Below are 21033 nucleotides of genomic sequence, written 5' to 3' on the forward strand. Positions count from 1 at the left end.
GCAAAAAGCGACAGCAACTTCATAAAGGTTAAGTAGGCCAGCTCAGGGCCTGGAGTGAACGAAGTCCTCTACCAAGCGCATGGTGCCACCACCGATAAAGGTTGCTCCATGTGAATGAACTGCACATACACTCAATACACCCATGTTTGCAGGGCTCTTTAAGGCATTATGAGGTCTGGTACAAAACAATAAAAATGCAGATGGAACTATCAAATTTATCAAGCTGCTGTGATAAAGTCAGGTGCTCTCCAAGGCTGGCAAAGTGATGTCAAGAAAGTTAAACTTGAAGAATGAGACTTGGATTTCTAAATGAGATCAGGGGAAAAAGAAAGCAGGGTTAATAGGGGAGATCAAGAGGGAAACGATGAACGTTACAGCTCTGTTTGGGGGAGAGTTTAAAAATCAATTCTTCTTGCTTATTCTAAAATTGTTCTGCCAAAAAAGCTGACATTGTTATAAACTTTTTATTTTTTGGTTTATTTAGTCTTCTTTAACACAGCCATTGTTAGTTCAACAATCTAGTATTTGGGGTACATTATTGCCAAACAAGGACAGCGCTGTATAGGTTATGACATCAATCCATCTGTTAATCCTTTCCTTCCCTAACACAAAGCGTCGTTTGTTAATACAGTCGTGGATTACTTCTATTTGTAAGGTTACATATGGTGAGTGGATTGTACGAGAGGTGGGGCATTTGCTCCCTAGCACAACCGCCTCTAAACTAAAATTCAATAGTTTTCTCAAAACATTAGCATTCTGTAATTAAAAATAGATAAAGCACTATTTTAGTATAATGTTAGGCAGTAGTAAAAATTATCCTGTCAGAATGAATGTGCCCATATACACTAGCATGCTTTTGGAAGAATCATTATTAATATTCTGTGAAATTAATACATAAATAAAATATGACCTGGGATGAAATCAGCAGTATGCACAAAAAGGAAAAACAGAATCCTCCCCTTCTCAAACCTGTTGATTTTAACATCTTTCTAGACCTATGTTACATCATCTGGAGTGTAAAGGTTATTTCAAATTTGGAAAACATGAAAGAATAGTATGATCCAGCTTCCTCCAAAGGACAGCACATAGGAATTTTGAAGATTTGTGTTCATTCTCATGTTCAAGAGACAACATCATTTTAAACCTCCCTGGAGAAATATTTGTCACGTCTTTGATTTATTAAGAAAAATGCAACTTTAACACAGTAAACTATGTTTTCGTATTATTTGAAAAATTAGAAAATAAGAATACTGTGAAGATAGAACATATTATTCCAGGATATACGAAAGTCTTTTGAATTATTATTTAAGGAATGGAATATTTGAGTTAATACTGGAAATATTTTCTTTCTAAGCACGTGTTTTCTCTCTGCATTCTCTTTGGCATTCTCCCTTTCTGGTTCCTCTTAAGTCCCAGCTTCTCCTCGGGTTCCTTTCTGGGGTGGTCCCGGCTCCCCCTTCCTCTCCCTTCATCAGCTGACTCTTACAGTCTGGTTTTTCCTTCACCATCAGTCAGTTCATTTGAGACACTGGTTTCTAATGAGTGAATGACCTCTGGACCCTCGCCTGCGCCCTTCTGAAGAAGTGTCGCCCCCCCCCCCCCCGAATATAAAGCAGTTGCGTCTCCAGCTTCTGTGCGCTGCGGCTCACCCCGGAGGGCAGGCGCGTCTCCCCGGGAGCGTCCGGGCCTGCCGCGGGGCCGCCCGGGTCGGCGTTGTGCAGCCGCCCCCGGTCCTGTCCCGCGCGATCCCGGAGAAACGCCGCCCCCAGAGAGCCCGAGGCCAGGGAGAGGCGCGCGCCGGCAGCTCGGGGGCCGCGGCGTCGGGCCTGCGCGCGCGGGGCTGCCGCGGAGCGGTGACCGCGGCCCCGACGGGGACCGGGCGGGACGGGCAGTGCTGGGGACGGGCTGGGGGCCGGCTCGCGCCCTGGCCGCGCGCGGGGCACCAGAGCACAGGCCGGGCCGGCGGGCCGCGCTCAGGAGGTCGCGTCCACGTGGAGCACCGCGGGCGGCACCGCGTCCTCCGCATCCTCCGCGGCTAGCAGGTCGCCCCGCTCGTGGCGCACCTGCTGGGCCTGTTCCACGGCCCCCGAGGGCTCCTCTTCGTCCTCCGGAGCGGTCAGGTCGACGCTGCTCCCCCGGGAGGCCGCCCTTCCTGCGCGCCCCTCGCTGCTCTTCCCCTCCCCCGGGGCGCGGGGGCAAAGACCCTCTTCCTGCTCGTCGGGCACCGGGTCGCCGCGGGGCAGGTCTTCCGACTTGGTCTCCGCGTCCGCAGGGCTCTCTCCGTCGCGGACTTTCCTGCGCCCGAAGGTGAGCGGAGAGACCTTGAAGGGGGAGCCCCTCCCCGAAGATGCCTTCTGGTGACTGGGGGTGAGGGATTTCTTAATCTTCTCCCTCCTCTCTGCGGACACGATCTTTGTGCCCAGCTGGTTCATTTTCTTCTCGATGTTCTGGCGAGAAAACGCTTTCTTGAGGCTGTCGACCTTCCGCAGGCTAGACCGTTTGATCTTCTCTGCCCTACTTTCCCCGACCTTTTCCTCCGCGCTGTCTTCCAGGGCCTCCTCCTCCGCGGGAAACTCGTCATCCGACGAGAGGTCCACCGTGTGCAAGGTCTCCTCCAGGGACTTGTTCTCCTCAGCGAGCTCCCCCTGCTCTCCGGCGGGGCTGGAGGCCGGCTCCTTCACAAACACACTGGCAGGGATCTCATTTTCTTCCTGAAAAGACGGACAGTGTAGACTTCGTGTTAGTAAGAGATCTCACAAATTGTCCGGAACTGCTGGGAGGGGCTGGGTCGGGCACAGGGGGGTGACAGAAACCAAACTTTCGTGTGCGGCTTTTGTTTTCTAGAATGCGAGGAGTTAATTCTAAACGGGTCAAGTCGCTGCCCTAGGCTGGATAAGGGCTGCTTGTTGGGAATATTACCAGGCAGCTGGCAAGGGTCCTATCAGTGACAGGCAGCGGGGGAAGTGGGCTGCGGCGCTGATAGATCAGGAAGTTGCCCAGATAAAGGAGCTGAAGTGAGTGACTGTGAACCCAAGAGGCCTCGCTCTCCGACCCTCCTTCAAGGTCACATAGCTCTGTTCCTCCAAAATGCCACTGCAAAAGAGCCTGGACGCCCAGTTAGAAGATAAAAGATGGGGGCAAGGGAGAGGACCGGGAAGTCCTCAAGTACCGGACACCGGACACCGTATAAAGCCTTGATGGGGTTCCCTCCCCAGGTGCGAGCCGGAAGTAAAAGTATGGTCAACCTTGGTGTCTGTTTGGAACTGCACATTAATTTTTCTAACGGTATAACTTTAGAGTAAGAGAAGCAAGGACCAGCCTTCCTGGGGGCCCACCCCTGGAGCCTTGGGGTTTAGGGTATCCTTTGTGGACATTAGTAAGGAGAAGCAGCATGCCACAGTCATTTTCAGAGTGGTGAGTGGGAACACTGATGAAGCTTATCAAGGCTCTTTTATACGGGGCTTCCTAGGGCAAGACCACTTTGGGCCCCCACCCAGAGCTGAGAGTGACAGGGCTCAGGAGTCTGCCCCCTTCCCTGTACTGTTCCCAGCACAGCTCCTGCTCCAGCCTCCAGGCGCACAGGCAAAGGTCTGCCCACCCCCGCCCCCGCCCCCGCCCCGTGTCTCAGGGAGCAGAGCCCAAGAACGTGCCTTCAGAGTCAAGGGCAGTGGTGCTCCCACACCGCCAGGTGGGTGGCTATGACTTCAGACAGACTTGGTCACACAGCATAGGAAGCCCTTTCATTTTTTATGTTGGTCTTTGAATACTGGGTTAACGACAGCCAACGGACAGGGACTTCACATTTTTATGGGAAGAAAGCTCATAGAAAGAACGAGCGACGGGAGCCGGAGTCTCGGCCCTGCTGAACTTTTGACAGGCTGGGGGACTTTCAGCAAACCTACTCTCCTCAGGTCTCAGTGTCTTCCAGACAAGAACAAGGGGACTTGCCCTCAATGAGCAGCCTTCCAGCCACACTTCCAGGACACTCGGGGCCCGGAGGATGGCCGGGGTGGGCCAGGCTTCCGAGCCCATGCCCACCCTGGCTTCAACCAGAGCTCTGGTGTCCACATTATACTGTGGACCACTCAGGAGAGTCTCAGCTTGAGAAATAACCAGATTTCGTATTTAAAGGTCTACCCGGGATCTCCACTTCACGGAAAGTTCATGTTAACAGGAAGGACTTCCCTTCTTGTTTTGCAATTTTGATTGACAAGAAAGTCAGTAAAATCGGGGTCACGGTCAAACACATACCCTGTGACTATACCTGCCCACCTTTGACCTTTTTTTTTAAATTTTTTTTTTTTAAGATTTTTTATTTGTTTATTTGACAGACAGAGAGCACAGGCAGGCAGAGCAGCAGGCAGAGGGAGAAGCAGACTCCCCACCGAGCAGGGAGTCTGATGTGGGGCCCAATCCCAGGCCCGGGGACCACAACCCGAGCCGAAGGCACTTGCCCAACAGACTGAGCCACCCAGGCACCCTTACAAAAGCTAAATGCACAACGTTTTATACAGAGAAACTCAAAGTCCCTCTTCTTCTTAACCACGGAGTAGTATAACTGTGATACTCTGAATACAGCCTGTGTCTTCCCGTGTCCCTGTGTCACACACACACACTCATACGCTGGTCCTTTCCATAAACTGGTTACAAATGAAGGGTAACGTCTTGGATAGAGATAAATAGCACAAAATCTCGTTGAACAGGATCTCTTTAGAGTAAAGAAGTCACAGATTCTGCTTCCCAAAGCTCTCCACAACCAACCGTTCTGAGCTCCGTGGAAAGTGCCAGGAACACAGTACAAAAGACACAGTAAAAAAAAAAAAAAAGAAAAAATTGAAAGGCGGATGAGATTCCCACGAGTCATTTATGACATAGACTTCTCTAGAGAGCGACTTTCCCATATTTCAAGTCTCAACTTGCTGCTAGTTTGCTACCGTGACCCCCCCAGGAGGGCGGCAGTTTTTGTCTCTTGTTCAGTTGGGCCCCGGCGATGAGAATGCTTGAGTAGCCACTTGCCGAACGAGTGCCCGTCGCCTCAGGTGGGTCTGAGAAAGGACGTGGGCGGCTGCCACAGGAATTAGCCCTGTCCTTTGGGTCGGTGTGAGGACTACAAAAGAGCGGGCTTAGCTCTGTGTCTTAGAAGGAAGTCTGTGGGCTGTAGCTCCATTGCGAAATGAGGCGAGCCTAGGCCTCATTCCATTTTTCAGGAAAGACATTATTCTCAGTGGTTGAGCATTGGGCAGGCAGCGGCGCGACCACAGAAACAGCTACGGCCCTGATGGGCAGGCAGCGGCGCGACCACAGAAACAGCTACGGCCCTGATGCTTAGTCCAGAAGCAAAATGACTTCTGGGGTTTGACAAGAGGGTTGGGACAGTTTGCAGAGAGCTGTTTGGAGGAAAAGCAGAAACCGAGAACTCCGTGAAATGTTACTACCAGTCGTCAGTGAAGAAATGGAAATTTGGGTGGGAAACTCTGAAACTAAGCCTTGATTCCCAGAGCACAGCTACATTTTGTATGGCCTGATCTCCTCCGGTACTCAGAGAATGACCCTGGTGACTTCCCTTCTTCAGTCTTACCAGAGAGGTATACATAGTAACTGCTTTTAAAAGAATGCAACAGTGTTGCCTTTTGTCTTAAATGTGCTTTTTGTTATTAAGACAACATTTTTCCTGTTGAGTTGAAACTCTGGTCTCGCTTGTGACATGTCCTTTGGGGACAGGTTTGAGCAAGGCCAGGTGAGTCGGCAGTGATGTGTGGTGGATACATCGGGCACATAGGAGGGCAGCTGAGGGATGGAGGCAGACCCACTGGACTCCTTCCTAGGACGCCCGGGACCTTGATTCAAGCGTGCTTACACCAGCTCTGAAAATAAACCCAGCAGGAACGGACATAATCCAGAACGAGCTGGGCGGGTCTTCATAAAACTGGAAACAAGTGAGATATGTCTTTTTGACTAACTGCTGTAAGCTTCCGTGGTCACTGTTATTCTTTGAGCAGTGTCCTGCGTTCTGTCTGCCGGACGTGGTTTATTCCGTGGTCGCCTGTGGCATCCAGTGTGAGGGCAAGCGCCTCCCCTTCCCACAGGAATCTGCAGGTGTCAGAGCACACGCGGGTCTCACCTTTCCATTCTGTGTCTGGAGAAGCGGGAAAATACCGACACTCCCTCAAAATGTCTATTGTTTTGGTGAAACAAAACACAGACCTGGACCTGTACTGGACCATGAAGGGGCTGTTACGATGGTGGAAACTCAACCAGCATCTCAGACAGTAGGTTTTCTAGAACAGCGCTGTCCCTGGGTGCCCCATCGTCACTGCACATGGGCCATTGCTTGGTCCTCTCACACGCACCTTGTGGAAACATCCGGGGATTGCTCCCTGTCTACAGGTGAAGGGACACTTGCCCTTCAGCCTTCTGTCCTCATGTTTTTGCTCTGCCTTCTCGGACAGACTCCAGGAAGGACAGCTCCTTCCAGGGGGAGGGCCACACGTCCCCAGCTCTATCGCTGCTTAACTATCCAGTTACACATGGAGCTGCTCTGGGTTTGTGGCTCCTTAATGTGGCGTGAAGAATCCTTGGTGGGCTGCATTGCTTTCTTGGGCACTTCTGTCTCGCAGAGTCCCCCAAGAGCCGATGACTGTTTGCCCTACAGATTTATTTTCAAAAAGGTACTCAGCCGCCACTAATGCGGCTGCTCTGGGTTCTGACCTTTCACGAGAACCCTTAGGAGTCTTTCAAAGGAAGGGAGAATTAAACAGCGCACTTCAAACATATATGAATGATGTGCTTGCAGCACGAAGAGAAAAGGACTGGAAAGAACCACTGAGAAGTGGCATTTTTTCTTCCACTTCAGCTTGTTTGCTATTGATACTGATTCTCACGAACTAACCATCCCGGTTGTGCATGGAGATATCAACATGGAGAAACTTGCCAACTTGCCAAGCACCTCTTGGGTTGGAGATCATGGAAGCAAATCTTCGGGTGTATATAGAAGTAGACACTTTAAAAGAGAAGGAGATTCTGTGACTGGCATTGGAAAAGGAAGCCTAGAGGTAAAGCTTGAATGAGGGGAGAAAAGCCAGCAGTCTGCTCTTTTGTCACTAACTTATCATCCCTGTTGTTAGAAGAAATTAACTACGGCTGCCACAGTCCCACAGGGATGTGGTGGCATCCTGAAGGGATATGAGGACCATAAATTTGAGTCCATGGGATGCTTTATCCGATAACCTCTAAATACTAGTTATTAAAATGGAACTATGCCCACCTGACACTCTGATTTATAGGTCTCCTTTACACATTGATGGTTTTCTCCAATTTGTGTTTCTGAGGTATAGATTGCCAAGTGGATAAAGCCATTGATTAGAACTGCACCCCTAAGGCAGCTGTCGGTAGAATCAGCAAGTCATAAGAATAAAATGCATTAGTTATAATCCCTGAGCAGTCTTTCACATTGTGGAGGATTTAAAAGTTTCATTATTTTTCAGCGTTATCAAGGGTTCAATTCTTTTTTAAAATCACACTGGTTAGGTATTCTTTGTTACACACACACACACGCACACACACACACACACACACACGCCCACCACAAAATGGAAAACAAATCATTCTGAATTATTTAAAAGCTGGTGTAGAAAACCCAGTAAACATGAACTTTGCCGTAGTGGGAATACAGTGTTTGTTTTTACTTCATTTTGCCATTCAGCTCTGTAATTTCTATTGTTAATAAAAGGAAACCTTGTTAGTCACTTTCTCAGGGCCTTTGTTTCTTTGATATAGAATGAGGTTAAACCAAATGATTATTAAAGTACTTTCCAGCTCCAAGACGTTTGATTTTCTGATATTAATGTAAATCCCATGAAAAATAATTAACAAATTTCAGAAGCGTTCTCCCAGTGTACGAACGCCAAACAGCTTTCGTTTCATGCAAGAATCCCGACTCTAGGACCTGAGCTGCCCTGGAGAATGTTTTGCGCTCGCTCAGTTCTACCAGATCCAGGTCGCAAAGCGGTGGAGGGGGCCGCGTGGACATGGGAGGGCTGCATCTGAGAAACGGTCTAGTTTTTAATAAATGAGAGAAAGTAATGATTCTTCTGAAGAAACAATGATCAGTTATTCACTTAACATGCCTGAGGCCGTGCTCACCTTCCGTAAGTACCAATAGTAACACGTAGAGGAGAGGCCCGTATTTTGTTTATCTCAGAAACTCAAAGGGAACGGGGTAACCCTCGCATCAAAACCAATACCCCATATCGGGAATGTTAATCAATGTGACGTCAGCATGGCGAGCTGTCACTTAAACAGGTCTTTGATTTTCTGTATTCTCATTTCTTCCACAGGTTTAATAATTTAGTGGTTTTCAGAGCAGTGGCTTTGGGTGGAGAAAGTACCATCTTTGGAAAAAAAATTCAACTTTAAAATAGTCTGAAGATATTACACTTTTAGCACTTTTCTCAAATTCTGATCTCATCGAAGGAAGCCAAACGGCGAATATTTGAACACGCAGATGGGCCCGATTCTCCACGAATCTGCCTTCAGTGAACACCCGCCTCTACTCTTTTCACCCAATTTCACAATTTTATGTGGACGAAAGTGTAAGCTGTCCATGAGTACTCTTGTTTTGTTCCCTAGATTGGAAATCACTCCCAAACTGCTTTTTCAGATAATCGTTACGAGAACCTTCAGGCATAAGTGGGCACCACACCCTCCTGGCCAGTTACCTGTGAGATTCTAGGCTCTTCAATCAACAGAGAAAATTCCCTTTTAACAGTAGATTCACTGATTTTCTGTATAAGTGCTATTTTTAGGCAAAGATAGCCACACTTACAGAAAAAGCATTAGTCTTATTAGTCTTCAGCGTTTGCTTTTTGACCACCAATCCCTCTGAGTCTTATTTCATTTATACTGGGTCCTGTCACAGTATTTTGAATTCCAACATTGTTCTGAAGCTATTATAAAATGGTGTAAGAAGAAAAACTGCTAAATTTAACAAGGATTTTACCATTTTTTTTTTCATTGCTCCAAGGGAGAGGAGTGGTCTCTAGTTTTAGATACTGTAATTTGAAGTAATTGACAAAGCCATGAGAGGCTTTAACGCCACAACGATGTGGTAAGTTCAGCAGACATTTAAGTAAATAAATAGATTATATATTTTGTTTATTTTTATTTTTTATAGATTTTATTTATTTGAGAGAGTGAGAGATCGAGAGAGAGCGTGCATGAGCAGTGGGGAGGGACTGTGGGAGAGGGAGAAGCAGACTCCCTGCAGAGCAGGGAGCCCAACACAGGGCTTGATCCCAGGATCCCGAATTCACAACCTGAGCTAAATGCAGACGCTCAACCAACTGAGCCACCCAAGTGCCCAACATTGAATTTTTAAACAGGACAAAATAAGGACAAAGTTCGGAGTTTCAAGGAGTGCTAGCGTGTGAGTACCTAGTCGACAAACCAAAGGAGGGACCAGCCAGGAAGCACCTGCAGATTCTGGAGGACGCAACAGGACTTCGCAAACTGGAAGCCTAATCGTTTGGACATTATGTACGAAATGTGCTCAAGCAAGTGACAGAGTTTCTTCCCTCTCTATTTTTCTATTTTTAATTTTCACATCAAATTTTTTGTTTGTTTTATACTAGAAAACCAATGGATTTAGTAGAGGAAAGTCCTAGCATAGGATTTGAGTGGACTGAAAATGACAAATTACTTAGGAGGCGGTACCTGGTGTATCATCTGCTGCCTCATTCTCTTACCCACCCGCTGTCACTTCGTGAAGAAATAGAGCCACGAGAAGGCTCTATTTTGGGTCGGCCCTTTGCTCTCATGGTGTGTTGTGGACATAATACTGATTTCAACACGACAGTTGTCATACAATGTCCCAACTAAGAAGCGTAAGCCTCGCCATTTTAAGGTCTTGGGTAGGGAGGGGCCGTTTGTTACTCAAGAGGCACATTTCTAACCAAGCAGAGGTGTAGCCTCCACTCTGTGCAAATGCATTTCAGATCGCCCAGGAAGAGCTTCTGTCCCTTGAGACTGCCATGCCAGTCTCTAACCATTTTAAACAGGTTATTCCATCCACAGGCAGGAAGGAAGCAGCCTTCACGCGGAACAGCACACATGTAGGGAGGTCCGTGGCCCTGCCTACCGCGCCATGCTCCTTTCTTGCCAGATAACATCGAGACAGAAACATCTTTGAATCTCCGCATCCCATCTGTAAATTGGGGGAAATGAGATAACATGCAGAAAGACACTTAGAGCACGCTGAGCTTACGGAAAGAGCTCAACAGTGTTTTGCTCCCATTAACAGCCTTAGCGTACAGATGAGAAAACAGAAGCTTAGAGAGGTGCAAAGTGTGCACAGGATCCCGGAGCTGCAGGCGGTGAAACTCGAATATGAACCAGGGTCCCTGCGACAAAGCAGAGCATCGCAAGCCTGGACCCGGAGCACTGTCCGGCACACGCCGGTGTTCCAGCCATGGACGCAGCTACTGACCCGGACACCCCGCGTTCAGAGAGAGAGTGGCTCTTCGTCCACTAGGAGATTGCACCTGTCTAGTGTCTGTCAAAACAATCACCTTACAATGTCTTGCGAGTGGAGACTTCAGATATCCTTCAGGCTACTAAAGAGTCTTCCATAGTTGAAGAAAGGTCCAGCTCCTTGACTCCTAAACTGCTCTTTCAAAAACAAAAAAAGGAGTGTCCTTGGGGCAGCTCAGTAGAACGTGCACCACAGAGCCTGAAGATGCTGCTCTGGGCTCTCTGGGAAGCGCCCACCTCGCTTGCACACCCCGTTTCGCCGTCTACTCACTATATGGAGAACTGCTACCATTTCTGGCTGCAGCTTCACACCTGTCAGCCCCAAGCTGAAGACCGAGATAGGACTCAACAGCAGATCTAGTCCTTAAGTTCCCCAACCGTTGTTTTTGTTTTTTTATATGTCAGATTTATTGTTCTCTTGAATTTTGAGTCACGCGACCTCTCCATCCTGCCCCCAACATCTACAGAACATCCGTGGCAAAATGAAATGTGAACCGATCCTGACAAATGGCGATCTCCCCCTACCAGGTCCTCCCCTCCCGCCCCCTTCACGGAGGGCTAGAGGACGAGAGATGATCTCCCCGACTCCCATGGGAAGAAGGACCATTCCCTCTGACGACTCAGATTTAAACACGTCTGTACATGTTTGGTTTTGTTTGGAGATCAGTATTTAATTTAGAAATGCCTTGAGAGCTGAGATTTCTAATATCTTTTAGGCTAATAAAGTAAGGATCTTAGGTGGCTTAAGAAAGGCGCAGTCACCATATCTCTTTTCAGTTCATCAGGTGCATGGAAAGCTCCCCCATTTGCATGGAAAGCTAAAACATGTCTGGGCTGCGAGAGCCCGCGAGGTATAGGAGATCACCAGCGCCTGAAGCTTTCCGTCGAGTGCAACTTGAGGAAGACAAACGGCAGCAGGAGGAGTCTTTCCTTTTATGGAGGGAAGGAGGCTTCGGTTCTAACTTGGCAGAGCAGAGTCCTTTAGAAAAAAGAAGGCTCCCTCGGTTAAATTCCAATTTCTAAATCTCCCTTGGGAGATGAAGGCTCTTCTTGTGTGCCTTTCACAATCAAACAGTTGGTTGTAGCCTCTCCCCTCCATGGCTTTGAAACCCTCTCCTATTCACATGGTCACAAGGAGACAGCCCTGGGGCACGGATGGCAACTGCTTCCTGGGCTCTGCACTGGCTGCGTTCCACCGGGCGGAAGGCCTCCCGCATTAGGCAGGGCTGCCCCGGGACGCACAAATGCCCACCACTTGGCGGAACAACAGCCCCACGCAATCTCCCTGTCCCCAGATACCCTCTTGCTACATTAATTGCATCATTGATGCATTAAAAAAATTAAGTGGCCTTTTTATTCTAAGGCAACCATTTACAGGAGAAAATCCTCAAGACGAGCCTCCCTGACTGTGGCTGGTAGCACTGCTTGGGTTTTGCCTTACGGTTGTGGTTTCCCTGGGCCACAACAAGCCTACCTGGTGCGCTCCTAAAGAGTTACGCTCTATATTTTTAGTGCATCATTGGCTAGAAAAGTAACTCAGCAAAGACTGCTTTGGCCCAAAGAATCTTCAAGGAAGAGACTAGCTCAACTCCGAGGGAACCGCCTTTAATACTTGGTTAGTCCCCCACACGGGTGTCTTCTCCAGACACAGTCATGAATTTGACTTGATGAAAAAACCAGCTCGCACGATTGTCTCATTTCCACCAAGCGTTAATCAACAGCCCCGGGATGAGCGTGCCCTGCCCGGCTGACCGCTGCAGTTGGAGCGCGGAGAGGCCAATGAACGCGACCAGGGGGGCGCACCCGCTCCCTCCCAACCGCGGGCTGCCTCCCGGGGCCCCTAAGGCACGACCCGGCCTGCGGGCCCCCGGGCATCCGCCCTGGGCTGAGGCTGCGGTGACCCGAGAGGTCGCACCCCCACGCGGATCCCGCCGCCTCCTGCTGAAGGCGGACGGGACGATGCTGCGTGTGCGTGGTCCCCGACAGGCAGGACAGATGCACAAAGGGCCAGGAGGGCCAGGCGGGCTGAGGGGCCCCAGCGGCGCAGGGGGAGGCGTGGGGGGGGGCACTGACCTGGAAGATGAGCACCTTGAAGTGGTTGCGCCGGAGCAGCTGCGCGTGGTTGGCCTCCAGCCGCCTGACCTGCGCGCTCTGCCGGTCCATGCGCTCCTTGACGGCGCGGGTGTGCGCGCTGACCTTGCGCGACTTCTCCAGCAGCTTGCTCACCGTGTTGCCGGTGGAGGCCTGGTACTTGGAGAGCTTGGTGAGGTCGTTCTGGATGCCCTTCACGGAGCCCTCCAGGCTGATCTGCCGCTGCTCCATGTGGTGCTGGTTCTCCTGCACCGCGTCCAGCATGTGCACCAGCTTGTCCAGCAGCGTGAGCACCGTGACGGCGTTCACCTGCGCGCTGTCCCGGACCGCCTCCTCCGTGCTCCCCAGGTTCAGGCTCGGGCTCGGCGTGGAGGAGGGCGCTAGGCTGGGGCTGGCTGGCTTCTCCTGCCACGTGCCAGAGCCCAGGTACGGCAGCTTCTCGGCTTGGGCGAGGTCCTCCCCCATGGCTGGGCAGGTGGGCAGGTGCTCCCGGGGCGGGAAGGACGGGAGCGGACTGCGGAGAGGGGCGCGCGGCTCTGCGCTCCGAGCCCGGCTCTCCGGGACCGGCGGAGGCCCACACGCTCCGACGGCTCCGCGGACCAGGACCAGGGGAACTGCCTTCCAGCCGCTCTTAAAAGCCGGACTCCACCCAGTGGGAGGCGAAGCTCTCAGACCCGACAACCACTCAGGGTGCAGAAGCGGCCGCACACTTCCTGACCCCCTGCTCCCTGGCCCCGGGCTCTTTCCTGCAGGTTTTCTTTCCTGCGTCTCTATCCCTTTGTAACAGAAGTTCAGGGCCATGTTTCAACCATGACTTCATCCAGAGGCGGAGAGAAACATGTGAATTGGCTTCGCTCCCCAGCCTGCAGTTGGCTAGAGCTTGTAAACTTCCCTCTGGCTGCTATGCTACGGGTGTGTGTGTGTGTGTGCGTGTGTGTGCGTGCGTGTTTTCCTGGATACAGGTTATTGCAACGGAAAGTATTGTTTGCTTTTGCCCTAGAAGGACGAGGGGCCGCAGGAGGAACGTGTCCCACGGGGAGGGGCTCCGTTGAAAAGGGTACTTGCAGCCCAGCTGGTCTTGTGAGTTTTTAATTTCCAAAGGACCAGAAGCCACCCCGGGAACGACAAGACAAGACAGCCCAGTGCTTACGACTCTTGCGACTGTGGGTGCAGCATAAGTCGAAAGAGCCTGAGGTTCAGGAATGTGAAAACATGTGCCGCTGTTGTGTGCTGGTCACGTAACAGAAGGTGAGGTTTGGAATGAGTTTTGTAAAATACAGAGTTTCTTTCTGAGAAGTAAAATGGAAAAAGGAAAAATCAAAAAAAGTGTAGTCTCTTTAAGAATGTACCATGCTGATTTGGCTCAGCTAATTCTGAATCTGTGCCCAGAGATTTTCTCAAATACCTATCTCTGCGAGTCATTTATTGACACGTGCCGCAAGTGTAAGTGTCGGGCCGGCCGAGTCAGGGTTTCTGAAGAGCCTCTAACGTTTGACATTTCCAAATTCCTGTTCAGTGAAGTGGCACACCTGTTCTGAGACACGGCCCTCCTCGGCGGAGCCCCTGGGGCGCGGGGCTTATTTCCTAAAACGACTTTACATGCTTGAATTGGTTTTAAATGTATCCAGCCTTTCGGAGTGTTTCAGCAGGAAGTTTATAATGGGCCTTCTCGGAACCGTTCGGACAGAACAGAGGCCAGCTCCTGTCGGGTCAGGGAGGGATAATGGAGAAGCACCGTCCTTCCCCGGCAAAAACCTACCCGTAAGCCGGTCAGTCAGCGGGTGATTTGTCACATTTGCGGAATCTGAGAGTCCCCACTATCTGCTTAGTCCTGGGTTGGACGAACTAGCCAGGGGACATGAGCGAAGCACGACCTCAGACTGCACCTGCTAGCCACAGAGATGAGTCGAGGATGTTTTCAGAGACCCTAATTTCCTCAGATGACTGGTACCCCAAGTCCACTTCAAATGAATCTGTTAAAATAGGGACAATAAAAGTGAAAAGATTTGGGGGCACCTGGGTGGCTCAGTCGATTAAGTATCTGCCTTCAGCTCAGGTCATGATCTCGGAGTCCTTGGCTGGAGCCCCACCTCGGGCCCCCCTGCTCAGCAGAGTCCACTTCTCCCTCCACCCCTACCCTCTGCTCATTCTCACATGCTCACGCTCTCTCTCTCTCTCTCTCTCTCAAATAAATAAATAAATAAATAAAATCTTTTTAAAAACTGAAAACATTTGGTTGGGACTTGATCTTTTAACAATGTAAGAAAATTATTTAAATGAATTTACCTTAAATTTAACAAAATTTAGTTAGCCAGCAATGTGCTTAACTATTAGAACAAAGGATGAATCGAGTGTTGATTTTGAGAAGCATAATTTTCTAACAAGATGACACAATATCATGACACAATGTCCTTTCACATTTGACTTCTGCGGGCGAATCATCAAAAGGGTCATTATTGCAAAATATTTGAGGGCTTCGTCAGTTTCCCAAGAGCCTCTCTTCAGTTGTGACAGTCCCATCATTCCCTCTGAAGCACTTATTGTGCCATCGTCTGAGTGGAGTTTGTTCTTCTTCGAATGCTAACCGTTCCAGCTGCAGATCCTTGTTTGTCAGAGGTGATGTCGTCCATGATTCAAGGGTTTCTTTAACATTACCTTCATCAACTTCATGATTTCTTACATATTTTGAAAGATTTTCAATTTCACATTAAAATCACTTGGCCCTGATTTTGCATGGATTTGCATGGATTTCGCATTGCCGTGTCGGGTGCTGCGTCGTCAGTGAGATGAGGGGAGACCCTGCAGGCATGAAGTGGTGGTGAGAAGGAGAGAAGCTCGTTGTCACACAGGAAGAAAGGTTTGCATGTGGCCTTATTTATGTTTTAAAGGTAATTTTGAATAACTCAAGTAACAGCACCATTGTCTATTGCTGTGTAACAAACCAGCCCGAAACTCCGTGACTGAAAACAACAGCAGTCGAGCTGTGTTGACGCGGGATTCCGTGATTGGCTCAGCCGTTCCGTTTGGAGGGATCGCCTCCGCTAGGCAGGCGCGTTCACTGCAGCGGATTCCAGAACAGTCTCAGGCACACGTCTGGCTTCTTAGCTGGACTGAGGACACCACTGGGATTTCTCTCTCCTCCATCTTTAGTCTGCAGGAACTGCCCTCTGATCTTTCTAGTAGGGGAAGCCAAACGTCTTCACATGGTGTCTCAGGATTCCGAGGGCTTGGAAGCAACAGCTTCAGGATCCCTGAAGACAGGACGGTGGCACTCTCCCCTGTCACTTCCATCACAAGCAGCTCGCAGACTAAGCTCGGATTTGAGGAGGCGGCATAGAGTCTCCATCTCCACGAGGGGAGTAGCAAAGTCCCACAAGGGAGGGTAGCGTCCTGCGAGAGATCTGGAAACAATCTACCTCAACACGAACACATTCTTCTTTCAAAACACTGTTAGAAATAAAGCTGAAGGCCCATTTCATCACCATTTCCATGCCATTCCCTTTCACCTCTTATCAGAAGTAATCATTTTTATGGATTTGGAGTATATCCTTTGGAAATTATATTTGTATGTGATCCTAAGTGAATAGTTTTATGTTGTGATGTAATCTGCGTTCCTGCACAACTTTATAATCAACAGGGACTCTGGGGGGCTGTATAATGGGGACGTGACCTGTACGAAACAGCATGGAACCAGGTAACGGACTGGGATGCAACCTTGAAGGGCATCAAGAGTTCATACAGGAGAAAGCAAAGGCAATAAAAGAAAGCGCCATTGATAGGTTAGAATTTGGGGGTAACCCTGAGTAACCACACACCATTTAGTTGATCTAAAATTAAGTATTTCTGTCTGGGAGGAATTAGTAAAATTTGGCAGTCAGCTCCTAGAAGAAAGTTAAAAAAAAAAAAAATTCACTTATTCCATACTAGGGTGTTCCTTAGAAACTGGGAAGTAGAATTTCGACTGGAGACAATGTCAGAGAGGAGTTTCCTAGAAGTTTTTGAACATGTGAAAGTGACCTGTTTTTGAAGAGCTGGTGTGGCAATGAATTAGGCACGTAGACAAATACTGTGCGTGGACGTCCCGGTGTGGTGCTGAAAGGGGACCATGAGAGCTTTAGTCCCAGCAGGGTATGGTTGGGGATCTGAACCTTCCAGATGGCCACCAGCTGCCTGCTGTGACCTCCGCTCCCTAAGGCATGCAAGCATAGAGGTCATTCCAGGAAAATTCTACTTTATTACTGGCAAGGGCATTGTCTCAAACTCTGCTTCCCATTTTGGATCATTAGTAACGTTTGGTTAATCCTTTAGCCCAATTTCTATGCCAGAGGCAGCTCAGTGTCCTTCTTGGTTGGCCTTTTTCATCTCAACCTTTATGGGAATCCTGAATTCTTGGTCTTAGTCCTGTGGCAGTGACTAGAGTCCTTGAACGATGATCCTGCAGAAAAGAAAGCCCTTCTCTTCAGTGGTTAAAGAATCAGAAAAGCGATGCTGGCCACTCTATACAGTTTCTCCTTTGAGCCCCACAGTGGATTCAAAAGCCTTTCAAAGTCTGAGCTGCCTCTTGAGCAGGAGGTCATGTGATACTATTAACCACAGGGAAAGAAAGAAGAGGGTGACTTTTTTTCCCCCCCAAAGAAGAGGAGAGAAAGGGGACAAAAGAAAAGGAAGAAAGAGAAGAAAAGGAAGGTGTCTTCCAGGAGGAAGAGGCATCTTACCACCTTTTATTCTTCTTACTGAAAACTGTTTCTACCACACGGCATATACTTGTGAGGTCTCCTCTATGGGGCTAGCTCTTGGCTAAGAAGCAACTCTCCATTGATCTTTTTTATATCAATGAAAGTCTTTTGAGCAGATATGCTGACAGTCCTTTGTTCTGGACTATCTTTTCAAGAGTGTGGAGCGAGTAGCCTTGGAAAGCAGAGAGGGGGCAGAGGCTGGAGAGGCAGCCGAGGCTAGGGTATATTAGATGTCCGCCATAACACAGCTGATGTTTCCGTCTTGGGAGACGCTTGGGAACATGGTTTGCAGTCTTTGGTAACAGATTGCAATTCCCTAAACGTGGGATCCTTCCCATGCGATGCCCATCCTCGGAATGTGCTCACCCACCTGTCCCCACCTCTGTGTCACCCCCACGTGACGTGAGGAGGGGAGGGATAGGGAGCTGATGGGAGCATGAAACTTATTGGCCTGCTGTGCCATGAGTGATAAAGCTTTTGTCTCTGAGCCAGGAGTCATGTAACTTCTGCCATGAAACTGGCAGGTTAACTCTTCTGTTTGCGGAGGTGAATGATCATTTGACCACATCTGGCTTCCTTCTGCACTGGCTCCTGACGTGGGTCCAGATGGAAGCAAAGGTAGAGTTTGCAGAAGGCCCGAATGTCTTGCCTTTTATCCTTTTTATCCTTTGCTGAGGCAAAGGAGAGGAATTAAGTGTTCACTTTCACTAGAAGTATTAATGACAAAAAACATGTGATTATAACCCTCGTATCTCCTAATCATATATGGCCTGTCAGGGAAGCCAGTGTGCGACATGGTGACACAGAAGGAGAGCCTGTATACACGTGTGATGCCACGTAGTGAATGTCTAACGTTGACAGAAAAGGTAGATTCCACTTCACTCCCCTGAGTTCCCATTTAGGGAATGCCACAGGTTTTGGAAATCCCAGAGGGCCTTGCCTTCGCGAGGGCTGCTCACCCCTCAGACTCCCATCTCCCAGGGTGACTTTTCTGTCCGAAATGGGCCTGTCCAGATGTGGACACAGAACTTACAAAGCCCTCATGAGCGTAGTGAGTGTTAAGGAAACGTCAGGGTTACAGTCTGGAAGGTGTCTGGCCGCTCGCTGGCTCTTCTCTTCCCGGTTTTCTGTCTTCCTGTTTTCTCCTTACCTCCACTTTCTGTTCATGCAAGGAAATTTTACTCAAATACTGGCTCTTGGGTTGTATCTTCTACCTCGAAAAGGTATGTTATTATTAGTATCATAAAAAATAGTTTCCTATTTTCCTAAGAAGAATTATGGTGCCAGTTAAGAGTAACTGAACTTTGTCCATCTTGTTTTTTTGTCAAGATCTGGGCTGGGGAGATGACTTAGAACGTTCTGGTCCTCTTTCATTTGATCAACGAGCATGACCGAGTCACAAGTAGGTACACGGAAGCCGACGTGAGCCAGAGACGAAGTCCCTGTTTGTGTGGCGCTTGTGCGCTGAGGGTGGGCGTGGAGGCCGATGATAACTAAAAATACAGTGTAATGTCAGGCCGTGATAAGCACCGCGAGGAAAAATAAAGCAGAATGAGGGGACCGAGAGCGACAAGGGCTTTATCTTCCGGTCGTCAAGGCAGTTTTCCCTACAGGGTCATTTAAGCAGAGCTATGTTGCAGGAATCCTTGTGACAGGAGAGGAACTTCTTCTGTAGGAATAAGCTATTTATTTTTCTTTAAAATATTTTATTAATTTATTTGACAGAGACACAGGAAGACAGGGAACACAAACAGGGGGAGTGGGAGAGGGAGAAGCAGGCTTCCCGCAGAGCAGGGAGCCCGATGTGGGGCTCGATCCCAGGACCCTGGGATCATGACCTGAGCCAAAGGTGGATGTTTAACTGACTGGGCCACCTAGGCGCCCCATAATGTGCTGTTATAAACACAGCCACAGCGTTTTAGGTAGTCACGCGCACACCCAGCTGTCAGGGACACTTCCCAGGCTCGCTCTCAGCTCCGTGTCACAGGTTAGCAAGCTCTGTTCCATGGATGTAAGCAGGAGTGATATGGGCCATTTCCAGACACTTCAAAGGCCTGGATGCGCACTCTACGGGTGCACGTCCTTCCTCCGGCTCCACTCCCCACCCCCACAGTGCCACCCATGCTCCAGCTATGGGAAGCAGCGGAAGAAATGGAAATAGTGTATTGAGAGTGTGGTGGTTCTTCCTGCTCTGTCCTGCTCTCTCATAGCTGACTCTCTCCCTCCTTCGGTCCCTCCACCCCTGCCAGGCGAGTCCCTCAAGTCCCAACAGTCAAGAGCGTGGACTCATCGGAAACCAGACTTCTCAGGCTCAGATTCCACCAAGGTCGTGTGACTTGGGCAAATTGTGTTTCCTTTCTAGGTCTCAGGTTTTTATCATAAAATGTGGATCCTAATAATTCTTATCTTAATTGTTGTAGGTGGTTATAAGGATTAAATAAGTTTATATTTGTGGAACGTTTGGACCGGTGCCTCCAGCCGGGTAGGCAACACATGCGTTCAGTACGTACGTTGAGTCAATAGAAACTCTTACTGCAAAAGTCTAGTTTACCTTCGTGGCTTGGAAGAGGGGATTTAATTTTTTTTTCAAAAACATGTTTGTGTTTTGGGTTGCAAACGCCATATTCAAAATTAATACTCGTTCCGCCGACCCTTTCTGACCTGCTCATTCATGGAGGTCTTTGTGGTGTACCCAGAGGAGATATGTGGGGTGCCCTGGCCTTCCTTACAGAAAGACGAATCAGCTACTACAAGTGAGTGGCTGTGTGCTTGGCGTAGACTTCGACTCTTCGAGAGCGCACACACCAAATACACACCAAGGTTTTTATCACGAAGTTCAGAGTTTGGGGAAAAGCAAGATTTACTCACAAGAAGCAATTAGAAGACAACACAAGGCAAATACCCAACGGAGACATGAAGTGGCCCCTTTTCAGTCTCAGGAAACCCCTTCACCTCCCAATAACCTTAGCGTTTGCTTTTCTCATTACAGAGCCCGAAAGCAAACAGGAACCGAGGCAAAGAGATTTAAATGAGAAGAGTGACTTAGGAATAACGTGCTCGCAGTACAGAGCTTCTCCTGTGTGTTGTCTCCAGGCGCCGGACGACCTTGAAAAACAATACATGAAGGAAGTGGGCAGGGATTCTGCTGGGTTCCTGACCTGACCCAGGCCTGGAGGCGCGCGCTGGGGACAGATCCCCCTTCCATCCCCCACAGACAGACCCTCTCCAGCTGCCTCCTCCGCTCTCCCTGCCCGGGCCTCCTGCTGCTGTTAATGGAACCTTAAATCCTGCCTCTGAAGGGAATTCTAGAGTTTCCCTGCTCACCGGTTTCAGAGTTTAATAGGGCTTATTTTGAGTTCACTGAGGTCCATTTTGTGAATTTGTTCCTTGACATAGGATGATGAAAAAAACGTTAAGAAGCCATACAGTTTGATTCTGTGTTTCAACAAGCAAACACACACCAAGGACAACAACAAAACCTTTTTACCTTGTCTTAAAAGGAAATTATATTAAATTGAAAGTTGTAAAGAAGGAAATTCCAAGACAATTTTGGTAACCAAGCGTGGTATTTATCAGGAAATTCTTCTTCATAGATGATTTAAATCCTTGTTGTAGAAATATAAAACCATTTCCTCCGATTCTGGTCTGTTTTTTGAGTTAATGAACAGCCGCGTAATGG

General features: G+C 48.9%; 1 protein-coding gene across 1 annotated transcript; it reads right to left on the reverse strand.

Annotated features, from left to right (window-relative positions):
• Nucleotides 1-461: 461 nt before the first annotated feature.
• CAVIN2 (caveolae associated protein 2) lies at nt 462-13381 on the reverse strand. The gene is made up of 2 exons (XM_059393091.1): nt 12601-13381; nt 462-2711 (listed from the first exon to the last, which is right to left on the reverse strand). Exons 1-2 carry the CDS (start codon nt 13081-13083, stop codon nt 1974-1976), a joined length of 1221 nt encoding a protein of 406 aa, XP_059249074.1. The 5' UTR covers nt 13084-13381; the 3' UTR covers nt 462-1973.
• Nucleotides 13382-21033: the final 7652 nt, after the last annotated feature.

The sequence above is a fragment of the Mustela nigripes genome, chromosome 3, assembly GCF_022355385.1.
Source record: "Mustela nigripes isolate SB6536 chromosome 3, MUSNIG.SB6536, whole genome shotgun sequence".
Lineage (NCBI taxonomy): Eukaryota > Metazoa > Chordata > Mammalia > Carnivora > Mustelidae > Mustela > Mustela nigripes.

Excerpts from the sequence above, each read along its gene's own strand:
- CAVIN2 (XM_059393091.1), bottom strand. The coding sequence starts at position 13,083 with ATGGGGGAGGACCTCGCCCAAGCCGAGAAGCTGCCGTACCTGGGCTCT. Across the intron at positions 2,712-12,600 it reads TCAAGGTGCTCATCTTCCAG|GAAGAAAATGAGATCCCTGC; the intron begins GTCAGTGCCCCC and ends CCGTCTTTTCAG.